Source organism: Cottoperca gobio, chromosome 10, assembly GCF_900634415.1.
Source record: "Cottoperca gobio chromosome 10, fCotGob3.1, whole genome shotgun sequence".
Lineage (NCBI taxonomy): Eukaryota > Metazoa > Chordata > Actinopteri > Perciformes > Bovichtidae > Cottoperca > Cottoperca gobio.
The window spans coordinates 3,645,633-3,658,309 of record NC_041364.1 but is presented as its reverse complement, the minus strand read 5'-3'; the positions used below and the strand labels follow the sequence as shown (position 1 = coordinate 3,658,309).

The 12,677-nt window shown below is 38.6% G+C and overlaps 1 protein-coding gene across 6 annotated transcripts in view; it reads left to right on the top strand.

The window, feature by feature from the left end:
- Nucleotides 1-12,677, top strand: part of ldb2a (LIM domain binding 2a) — an 88,454-nt gene that overhangs the window by 18,742 nt on the left and 57,035 nt on the right. For all 6 annotated transcript variants that reach the window (XM_029441623.1, XM_029441618.1, XM_029441622.1 and 3 more), the window contains exon 2: nucleotides 2,437-2,539. In XM_029441623.1, the coding sequence (XP_029297483.1) occupies nucleotides 2,437-2,539 (103 nt within the window). The remainder of the gene's footprint in view (nucleotides 1-2,436; nucleotides 2,540-12,677) is intronic.

Below are 12,677 nucleotides of genomic sequence, written 5' to 3'. Positions count from 1 at the left end.
TACATTTGTGGTTTTAGACTATTGGTTGAACAAAACAAGCATTTTGAAGATATTTCTCGGGCTCTTGGAAATCATGATTGGCATTTTTCACATTTTTGTTTAACATTTTTTCGAGCAAATGATTAAACAATTAATCAAAAAGTCACATTAATTCAGAATAATTTATTATAAATATAATAATTAGTTGCAGCCTGCCTTGGAAGAAGGATACATCTTGTTACAGTTTACAGAATCATCTGTTGTAGGAGATTTGTATTTGGACAAAATTGATTTTTCTTGGTATAATTGTGGAATATAAATATTAGATTTAGAATAAAATTAAAACATATGTTGGAAAACTTGTTCCATAACAATTAATTTGCACTTACTAAAGGACACCTGTTTTAAAATGCCTCATAATTAAAACTCCTCTCAGTTCAGTGTGTGATTCACAGCTGATTTGTTTGCCATCCAGAAGACCTCCACACTAACTCAGGATCACGTATTGATTGACCAGCTGGGTGAAGGTCCAGGTCTAGGTCCTCCTGACCACATCTCTTCTTCCTCTTTGCATCAGACTCATTGTTTTCGAGACACTTTTGACCTGCGCGGCGCCCCGGTCGCTGCTTATTGAGCTTGACGCTGCTCGATGGTGACAACGCTAATTGTCAACATCTGGAAAGTGCTTGCCGTCCTTTAGCCCTGCGCAGAATGAAATGTTGTGATCTGTCATAACGTGTCAGAGGAAATGAGCATCAGTCGAGTGTCGGTGGGTGGAGAGGCGAGGGCGTCGTTACGCCAACATTATCTGAGGTTTTTCTGAGGAGGGGGAGGAGGGTAAACGGCTGTTAGAGGACTCATTTTAGGTCAAATACATTTACATGAATGTGTTTCCTCATTGAGTCTCCTCTGACTACTGCTTCTGTAGCTCTTTACAACTACTAGCACATAAAACTACTACTATTATCACTTCTACCTCTACAATTACTACTAGTTTTACCAATATAAAACTTTGTTACTACTTCTTCTACTGACACTATTACTACTGCTACTACTACTTTAAATACAAATATGAATAATTATACAATTACTATTTTGAAAATGTCAAAGTGCATTTGTCATGCAAAAATGGCAGTAAATGCTGTTATCAGGCTCTCAAATATGAAGATAAGCTGCTTTTGCATTTCACACCTAAGCCTTCAGTGATGTCCTACACTCCTACCTGAATTATTCCACCTCTTAATACCATCATTACTGACGCCATGGCTCTAGAAACTATACATTTAGACAGAAACGCAGTATAACCGGGTGTTGCATCACCTTAACAACAGAGTTATATTAATATTTACGAAGCATTTAGTTGTAAATAGCAGGCATTCCCAGCAGTACAATGTGCAGTGCCTCTCGGAGGCTGTGAGCCAGGGGTACCGCTCGTAGTTAGTGATTTGGAAGTGGCGGACAAACCCTTTTCCCGGCTGTGATAGGCTCGCTAGCGTCGGGGTTGAAAATGGCGTTGTAATTATATCTGCGACCACATCGATCTCTTCTCCTCCTTCAGCCGTTGTGGGTTGAAAAAAAAACAGCTTGTAGAAATCTACACAAATACGCAAATAATATCAATGATGATACATATGAATATGTATAGTACACGTTTAAGGTATCCTCACCTGCTATAGAAAGTAGAAGCAGCAGTGAAGTATAAAGCTTGTACCTCAGACTTGTCGGAGCCTCAGGCAGGGCTCTCCCAAAGTCCAGGCTTAAGACAAGTAAAGGGTGTTACCAGGCTTCGGCTTTACATCGAGCTGTATGGGGGGCTTAGGCCAGCAGCCAGCACTGAGATCACTTTTTTGAACCTGATTTATGGAGTCATTTTATCAGCTTTTTGTAGCTGTTAGCCTTTTGTTCTTTTTTATGGCCCTGTCATGATTTGTTTTATGCATACAATGTAAAACAGTCAAATAGACTGTTTTACGGTTCATACTTGAACCCTTTCGTAAACTCAAATATAAAAACAGTGATTTAAATAAAGCTTATGAAATTCATTTGAATGAAAACCAACAAACGAGCCAATCTCCAATAAAGGGAATACTTGCCCTCCACTGCTGAATTCATATCTCAACAAACAATGCTCTTTTTGATCTTGTCTCAACGAAAAACCTGCACGGTCACAATATCTTAGTCTTATCAGAATGAATTGATATTGAATTTATGCAAAAAAGCAAAACAAATGCAGCAGCACAGGAGCAACAACCTGGATAAAGGAAATGTACTGGGTTATTAAATAATATAAGAAAATGAAGAGTTTCATTACACGATGAAACAAGCCGTGGTCCTTTAGAGGACGGGGGTACCTGGAGTTTACATACTGCATATTCCCTATTTTTAAAGATATTTTCTACATTAACCCTGAGGAAGTCTTGCTTCTGTCTAACTTGTTTTGTTTTTGTCTTTTATCAGGAAAGTGACAGTTTGTGGTGGGACGCCTTCGCTACAGAGTTTTTTGAGGAGGACGCCACTCTCACACTCTCCTTCTGCCTGGAAGATGGACCAAAGAGATACAGTAAGAGTCCTAAAATGTTTCAGCAAAGCACCAATAATGCAATAATTACATTAATTCAGTTCACCTCCAGTATTCTTTGATGGGTTTCTTTTCTGTTGTATTTTATGTAAATGTCGAAAAACTCACTTAATGCTGGTTTATACGATGTTTCGACCTGCACAACTTTCACCAGGCACGACTTGTATTACATTCTGGTTCACAGAGCTTTTTCCCGTTGTTACCACAACCAAGGAGGTTATGCTTTCGGTACGGTTCGTTTTTTAGTTTGTCTGTTTGTCAGCAAGATAATGGTATAACTACTGGCCCGATTTCCATGAAACTTGGTGGAAGGGCGTAGCATGGGCCAAGGAAGAACCCATTCAATTTTGTAGTGGATCCAAACCACACGGCGGAAGCACAAATTATTTTTCACTTGAAGAAACAGCCTTGGCGGAGGTCTGCGCTCTCAGAGTGCCCTTCTAGTTTGTTGTAATATATGTTCATATGTTATAAATTCTGGCATCCCATTTCTTGAAAGGGTCTTAAACCAGCAACCTCCTGGTAACATGCCCATGTCTGTCAGTACCAGATTGTCCCCATAAGACTGCCACAGAAGTTTAGTGGCTGAGAGGGACACAGCACCATAAAGCAGCAGTGCTGAATTTAAAATAAAAAAATCCCTCATACTCAGATACTTCACTCTCCGGTGTTCAATCATGCCTAGGATGGATTTTGTGATGAAATGGGGAAATGTTATTTGGTATTTCCACTTTGCTTCTACTTGTTTTGTCTACTTCCACTTAAGTTATTGACTTCCTACATTTCCAAAATGCCCTTTAACCCCTCAAGAAAACAAAATGTGAACCTGAAAAAGAAAAAGATCTGTACGACTGCGTCAAACCTTTCTGCATGGCACTCTATGAGTCTCCTCTCAGTGAGAAAATTGGTATCTGTCCCTCTTCTAACAATAGTTTTCTCTCTGTGTATGAGATGAACTTGGTGCAACATCACACGTAACTACTAGTAACCTCTTTCTTACAATTTCATCACAGGTCTCTATTGTGGCCTCTGCTTTTTAAATAAAGATGTAAATGTAAACCACAGTCTTGAAAATAGCCGAATTATTGGGTATATCTGTATTGAAACGCTTCACAAAACATCTGCTTTTGTGCAAGATCATAATGGTTCTTTAAGAAAGTGTGTTGCTATCTCGGGACTTTCTACCTAGAGGAGTGCAGTACAACCTGATACCATGTAGACGTTTTATTTTCTATGGAGTTGAGAAGTTGGAGGAGTCATGTCGTGCTACCAGGAAATGTTAATCTGTTTGAATAGACAGGGTGGTCTCTCAGTTGGATCTCTTCTTGTTGAATCCTCAGAACAAAAGAAGAGCGTGTGAGTTACAATCTGGCTCTTTGTCTAAAAGTCAAATGTACCACGCTAGCAGAGAAGTCTCTCGAGGAGCATTCAGCTGACAAACAACCGATCCTGGACTTTAAAACTCAGGATGATTTGTACTTCATAAAAACATGATAAAACATTTAGCTGTTTAAATCAGTTCAGTTTTGAATTCTAGGTCATTTCGGATTAACTTGACGAACTTTGCGTTTTGTTCCAAACTGCAACAACAAAGAATTAGCTTCAGAATTAATCAGCTCTGATTGTGCGCCTCTCCATAGCAGCGGTATCTGAGGCTCATTGGTACAGTAGTAGTTAGAGCCAACTGCTGTACCGAACTAACAGAATAAAACATGATTTCTTAGAAACGTAGTATAAATAATTTAAACTGATGGCCACAGCATAAACCTATAGACATCTTTACATTATCTAGGATACTGGAAGATGGGAAGATTGGTACAACTCAAATGTCTGTGAGTTGAAGTATGAAGCTGGAGCCAAGAGGCAATTAGTTTAGCTTTCTATAAAGACTGTGAGCAACGGGAAACAGCTAGCATGGCTCTGTGCAAAGATCAGAAATAAGCATGCTGAATAACACGTCTTGTTTAATCAGGACACAAACAGAAATGTAAAAACGGCATTATGACGGTTTTAGGGAGAGTTATTAGCTGAAACAATTTCACACAGTGACTTCGTGGAACTTTGGCGTCACATGGGGAGGTTGCCAGGAAACCAGCGGTGACTTTACAAAGAAGTTCTGGGCATTAAAACAGTGAAGACGTACGTACACACCACGTAACTCCCTTCAAATCCACAAATAGTTACGACCAAGCTTTAGAGGGGTTTGGAGTTTTTCTTTTTTTATATATATATATATTTTATAGAGATCCTTGCTGGCTGTTTTCAGTCTTTTTCCAATTCCCTTAACTTCTGTGTGAAGTCACCACTGGCACCAACATCACTGTGACGCCCAGATTCCATGAAGTCGCCGATGTTTACCAAGAAATAGTTTTGGCTAATAACCAAATATCGTTGTTTTTACATTTCTGTGTTCGGATTAAAGAAACAAGATACAACATGTTAATAAGAATGCTTAATTTTGGATTAAGCCAAGCTTGCTGTTTCCCCCTGTTTCCAGTGTTTATGCTAAGCTAAGCTAACTGCCTCTTGGCTCTTTAACACATAATTAACTGAGTTGTCATGAGTGGTATTGATCATCTCCTCAAACTCTCGGAAATAAATTACGATTGCTTTAAGTGAGGTAGATTCCAGGTAGATTTTCTATATTCTGTCCTGTTCAGTGTCGTTGTTGTTTTAAAGGGTTGAAGGTGCCTGAGTTTCAGGAAGTGTTCTCCACACTCGATTCTGTAGACTTCAGCGGCAGATGACAGAGCAGAGGCCGTTATTGAGTTTGTGATATTGTCCCCTTCATCTCATCTGCATAGGTTCGTGTTTTGATATCTGAAACATATTGAATATCACACACGCAAAGATAAGGACGTGGTGCTCTGAAATGAGAAGATGTGTGTGTGTGTGTGTGTGTGTGTGGTGTCTGCTGTGTTTGTGTGTGCTAGTTTGTGTGATTCAGCTCAGTCATGGAGGAGGAAGAGAGAGAGAGAGAGAGAGAGAGGGAGTGGAGGATTGTTGTGAGCCGGGCCTCGGTTTGCTTTTCAAATGTAAAAATAAAAAATCCCCAGTAGTGTAGAGACGGTAACCCTGTTCCCCCGGGAACGGGAGGCTTAACACCATGGCGATGATGACTCACCGGCAGTCGGAAGCCTTCCTCGATTCACATTCAGGTGCGCTAAGTTACTCACATGCACACACAAACACACACAAAAACACATCATCCAGGAAAAATACACCACCTTCTTTGCTACATATTTAACTCCAAAGAAAAACTAAGAATGGCACCTTCTGAAATTGATGATGTTGTCGGTCTATTTTTCACATTGGTTATATAAAGAGAACAATACACTGTATCATACAGCAAGTGATTGTTGTATACGTTTCAGTTAGCTGCTGCTCACGGCTCAGTAATGACGTTAATTTAAGATACAGCTACAGAACAATCCACAATTGTTCAGCAGGTAGGACGACTTCAGCGTCTTTCTCAAGGTTACTTAAAAGTTTTTGGGGAGAATGACATGTTGGTTAACTTACCATGAACGATGGCAGCACAGACACAAAAAGCATCCAGAGTCCACTCCTGGCTTCTTAGCAAAGTTGAGTAAACTAGGAATAGTATGTGATAGTTTAAAACCACTTTGGTTTACTTTTATATGCTATATTTTATGTTGTGTCAACACGCTATGTTAATTTAGTGGCAGCTACTCTTATCTAAAACAACATGCATTTGTGTAATGTATTATTTACAGTACAAATACAACCGCATGCAGTGTAACTTTTTTACTTCATAAGGAGAACAGATTAAAATGCTTATTTCTCTGTTTACTTCAATCCGCAAATAAAAAAAGAGATGTACAAATGTGAAAAAAACCGAGAAGCTTGTCTGTACATTTAAATTGAATCCCATGCTGCAAAGGCTGCCAGTTAGTTTAGCAGACTGGGCAAAGGTGCAAATAAATATGATATGAAAATTATGCACGATAAGCTGAAAGGATTCTTTATTATTGTGACTTTAAAATGTGAACGTGGTGGTTACAAAATGCACACAAAAGAATAATGTATGTAAATGTAAATTCACTAATATGTGGCTCAGCATTTTTATTAGAGTGTTAGACAGTTGCAATATTTGAATATGTTGTTTTTTGTAGGTTGAAGTCTACCTTTTCTCCCTGAAGCTTTTTTTATTCACAGAATCCTTCTTGTGGCACGGAAATGTCGATCCTCTGTGTTATCAGGGGGCTTTAGACTCCTGCTGCATCCTTTGTTTTTATTTAATTTTACTGTTGGCAGTCCAGAAATTTAAGCTCATTGTTAGTCACTCTGTACAAGAGCATCAGCTAACTGCCTAACATATAAAATGTAAATGTGACCGCCAGTGGCCTTACTGTGAAAAATCTTTGCATGTAGCCCTGGGAAAAGTGCATATACATAAGTAGCTACCGCCACGCAGGTCAGAACGCTGACCAGTGGAGATGTGAGGGTGTGGGAGGAGAGTGCTTCCTAGTGGTCATCCATACATTTACGAAGAGTTACACCAAAAGGTCGTAACATTTTTCAGTGGAACAAAGTCTCTTCAGACAGTTTGCACTAAGTAGAAAAAAAGGTTTTAATAACTCAGTATGCAGCAGTATGGATTCTGGATGTGAATCCTAAGGCTAACGTGCTGTTGTGTAAAAAGATTCGCGTTTAATATTATTGAGCTTATTTTAGCTCCACTGTATCGCACAACCATTTGTCATGGCGTTTAAACTAAAGAGAGAATATTTGTATCTTAAATATCAAACATACTAAGCTTTTATTATACAGCTTCAGCATTTAAAACACATATTTGAGGTTATGTCTGTTACATTTTCTATTTAATATTCCTTTAAAACCTTCATAATGTCTTCATTATTCCACAGAGACACTTTCTTTACAATGTATGGAAGTGTAAGGATTAAAATCCTTGTTGAAACCGAATTATATATTTTGAGTCATACACAGGCTTATATGATAATTACCAGAAAAACAATCATTTCACTCCAGTCTGAGGTGCTCTAATTTCATAACGTTCAGCAGAGGAAAAATAGGAAAAGCCAATTTACCTAATCAGTTTTTATTTTTATTGCATGGACCTGTGTTGAGGTGTAGCTCGTCTCCAGCTGTTCATTGCGGCCTCTCAGAGGAAATAGATCATATTGGAAATGCCTGCGTGTTAATTGTTTGAGGACAAACACTAATGCATTTATTTCCTCCATGAGCCTCCAATTCTTCATGCAGAAATCACTTCTGAAGCTTAACGAGGTGAGATTAGATTAATTAGTCGATAGACAGAAAGCTCATCGTCAACTTTGTCCGTTTCGATAATCGATGAAGCATTTATGTCAATTTTCAAGCAAATAAAATCTAAAATGTGCTGCTGTTCTGTGCTGTATGTTTGTAAATTTAATATTTTTGTGATTCAAGCCAGTTTCTCTGCATCTCATGTGGTGCTGAACAAATTAATTTTCAATTGTGGTCAAAGTTGATGGATAATATTTCCCTGATGTCGGATTTTTGCCCTTAGAATTCACGATTGTTGTTGTTGTTGTTGCTGCTGTTGACATTCATCCTGATGCAAATTCAAAAAAATGAATTCACTAGCCTACTTGTGTAGCATACATGGACACGGCTACAACTGCATTTCGGTGTGCAGCCCGGTGTTGCAGAATAACAATAAATGAATCGAATGCTTGAGTTCTTGAAAATTTGTCAATGAAAAGAGAACTGATTAATTGTCTAACTTAATTATCAAGGAAAAACACCAATCACTGAGTCTTCCTTCTGAAACGCAAAGATTGAGCCGCTGTTCTCTGTTTACACTCATTGTAAACTGAATATATTTCCTCTTTGAAGACTCTACTTTGGTTTTTAACTTTTAACATATACTTTTATAATGAAATCATCTGCTACCTTTAATTTTAAATGCAGGGTATATTTCATTGGCTCCTGTCATTGTACTGTTCTACCAACCAATTAGAGGCTTAAAACCTCCAAATGACAGTTTGGTGAACGGGCAGAGATTTGACAGTCTTAAACGGCCCGAGCATGTGGCTGCTGTCTGCTGTCGGAATAATTCCCCACCCTGTGTCACTTATGAAAAGCAAACTTCTCCAGATCTGTTGTGTCTAATTGTAATCTACAGTGTATCAGTAACAATAACCATGTCAGAAGACGACGTAAGCAGCTTATCCAGACAGATTGCATTATTTCTTGCCTCGTCTTCTTCTTGCAAAGATTTGAAGAGCACTAAATGTGAGCACTGAGAGTTTGTAGTCTCCAGTATGTCATAATATTTTATAGCGTCTTTGGAAATAAAACTTATTAAACTCTCGTATTGCCATGGCAGTATATTGCTTTGACAAAAGTTAATTCTTTTAATGTTTTCATCCAGTTTTATCTTTGGAGGGAGAGTGTTTTGGTGCATTTGTGTCCCCCTGTACGTGTGTAAAACACTTCTCCATCAGTGCAGGCCAATTATTGTTTTCTACACCGAATATTCAGAAACTATCTAATTATACCCCCAATTGCCATGGCCTTAACATTCGCCCCAGTACCTTGTCTGGCTCTGCAATCTATGAGGCATCTGATGAAAGCTGCACTCCATGATGCAATCAAAGAGCAAGGCTCATTTTAGAAGTAGTTCAAACAAGAGAGGGAAAACTCTGCATGTTTAGTGGGCTGATTCAGGGCAAACTGCGAAAGTGATTCACAACACATTTACAATTCATCTAGTTATTCTTGCATTGCAGCACGCAATAATTGCAGCGATAAAATGACCACAGCTAATAATCTTTAAGCAAGCATGAGGACATAATGAGGAGGAAGAAAACTCTGGGAAACAGCTTTAATATGTGTGAAGGGGTGAGGAAAACAGCCTCTGCCGTGAAGTAAGCTTAACAAGGGACTCACTTGGTGCTATGAATTAAAAACGTCAAGTTTTTAATCAATAAACATATCATGTTTTATATCTTTTCTTAGGCCATTCTTGCAAATACCAAAAGCACAATACTTCTTTACAGGTTTTAGTCCAATCAAACACTAATTCAGTTTCAGTCTTGTATTGAGCACACAGTAAATGTCCCGTAAAATGAAAACAATGCACTAAAAGAGGCTAAAAAGCTGCAGGGCTGCATGAAAATAGTTAAATCAGTAAAACATAAATGACCCCTTTCACACCACTTGCAGTCATTTGACTTCATATATATAAAATTATTATTAATGCAGCTTTAATTTAAAGATGCAACGATTAGTCGATCGTCAGAGAAATTATCACCAACTATTTAAATAATTGATTAATTGTTAAAGTCAATTTTCACGCAAAACATTTCAGAAAATGCGTTTAAATGCGCTGCATTTAAAGACATCGCCTTGGACTCTGAGAAACTGGGATGGACATTTTTCACTATTTTCTAACATTGTATAGACTAAATGATTAATCGAGAAAATAATATTTAGTTGCAGCCCTACTTTAATTAATTCGATCAAGTCCCCAGTTCTGAAATAAACGACACCACAAAGCTTTAGCCAATTCCTATAGGCATCATAATGATATTGATGTGTGCACTTTGTATATGATATTAATGTTAATGGCCAGTCAAGACCTCTACATATCTTAATGCAATTATCAGCCAGCCTCAGTCCAACCGTGGCCCTAAACATAATCTAAATAATGTTTACAGACATAGTTGGTACAATGTTTGTGTGAAAGAACCTGAATGGAGATCTGAGATGGAAGGATAAGTCTGGTGCTGTGATCTGGCTCCCTTTCTGTTGAATAAAAGATTGACAGCTAAGGGCCGGGAACGGCTTGTTGGAGGGAGGCTGTGTTATTGAATTGGGTGGTGGAATGAAGAAAAGGAGAGGTGGAGTCCCAAATGAAGGTATGGGAGTGGTGCAATGCCTGCCTGTCTGTTTGTGTGTGTGTGTGTGTGTGTGTGTGTGTGTGTGTGTGTGCGTGTTCATGTGTGTGTATCTATGCCTCTGTATCTTGTGTTTTCTCTGTTGGAGCGATGGCCAAGGTTTGTGTGTGAATGTGAATGTGTGTGTGTTGGTTTGAGTTAAAGGGGGATGGCGATACTTCTGTGGAGGGGGTTGTTTTGAAAGGAGGAGGGGGGTGAGGGGTGGTGAGGGGTGGTGGATGGTGGTGGTGTGCGAGGCTGCTTTACAGAGAGATGGATAGGATGGATTGAAGGTGTAGAGCGGTGATTGGCAGGCGGGATGATGCGGCCCTGGCTCAGCTGCAGCGCTGAGATGTAGCCTGCTGCTGATTGACAGTCGAGCCGAGCCTGGGAACCACAGCGCTGGATCGGCCGCAGACAGAGAGAGACAGAGAGGAGAAATTATAGATTTAAACCAAAATATATTTAGCCACAACATTTTGCCGTGTCTTCTGCTCCTGGGTAGTTCGACACTGCCATCTATTGTAAACTCCGCTTGTGGTATTTTCATTATATGTCCGACGGTCTGACCATGTGCTAATCAAGCTTCTATGTCTTTAACTGTGTTTGGCAAATGGAGAACAATGAAGAGAGAAATGCAGAGAGTAGCAAAGACGACTGCAGGAATGACAGCAAACCCTTCAGAGAAACAAACAATGAGTCATAAGGAAAGCTCAGGGAGAGTGTAGAAATCTATTAAATGTATGTGAGCAGGCAAAATAATGTAAGTTGTGAATATCTGAATAACAAACGTCTACTTTCATCCTTCACAGCAGCTTTAGCCTAAGCAAGTAATGTTCATTATTGCAATTTCTTTATATTTGCTCCATAAATGTATTAACTTATTAGTTTATATAACGGGAAAAACTGTAAAATACACATCAGAACTTACCAGAGCCAAAGGTGAGGACTTCACAATGCTTGTTTTGTCTCCAACAATCCTAAAGGCCAAAGATATTACATTTACAAAGACAAATAGATTTCTGAATCCCATAATCAGTTTGATAAATAACTCACACAGTTAAGCAGTTATTGAAATTGTTATATATTGTCAATCAACTTATCAATTAATCAACATACTTTCACAGCACTATTCAAGTCTTTGTTAAATTGCTGTCATTGAATTATCAATATGTGTTTTCAAGGAGGAAAGCCTTAAGGTCTTTTGTGTGTGTTCGTAAAAACCAGCAAAGGTTCAGAAGTGTTAAGAGATGCTCATTGATGAGGTCGTGCAAAGTGTTTCACTTCATCCTGGTGTCCACAAAGCTGCTTCTTAAATAGGTGAATTACTTTTCCCCATTGCTGTGTGACCTAAGTTTTGTATCTCTAACCCCGTGTTATGCAACTTTGTGCTCCGGCCTTGGATACCGGCAGTTTCTGAATGCTGAGCTCTAAATACCAGCTTTATGAAGCCCACACTCACATCACACAGGATGTGATTGTATTCCAGTGTGAGGTTCTCATTTGATTCTGTGGTAACACATAAAAGTCTTTGTCTGTCTCCATCGGTAAGTTTTGACCTGGAGGTCCTCACAGGATTATTTTTTTGTCCAAACTATCGTCTGTCTGCTTCTGTAGGATTTCTGACCATCACCGCTGATCCAGGATCCCACTCCTGTAGGAACACACTTGCAAAGAAGCTTTCTTCTGAAGGGAAAATGAGATGCATGTAGCTCTTATATATGTTTTCTAAATCTAAATAAATGCCATTACAGTTACTCAACTAGTTAATAAGCCCCCCTTAGAAGACGTGGACTAAAAATAAGCCTTTAAATGTAAAAAACAAACAATTTAAGACATTAAAAACATAAAAGTGGATTGAAAATGATGGATCGTGTCCTTGTTTCTAGTTTATGTTGTTTTATAATAGCAACCAATACAAACAAGATGCTGGAAGGTCAGAGCAGCAGTGTTATTGTTACTATTTACAGATCTGATTTAAATCAGAGATGCAAGTTTATTTAATGGCATTGATGTAAAAGAAAAGAAAATACACAGTATGTAACCAAGTGCAAACTAAACTGGAACTTAACTTTGTTTGCTATTGTAATCCTCTGCACATTAGTGATGTTAATGTCAATGATTAATGTCTTTGTTTATTATTGTATCATGCATACAAATATGCTCAGCCTGGATGGATTTCCAGGATACCACAAGTCATTACAAACCAGATG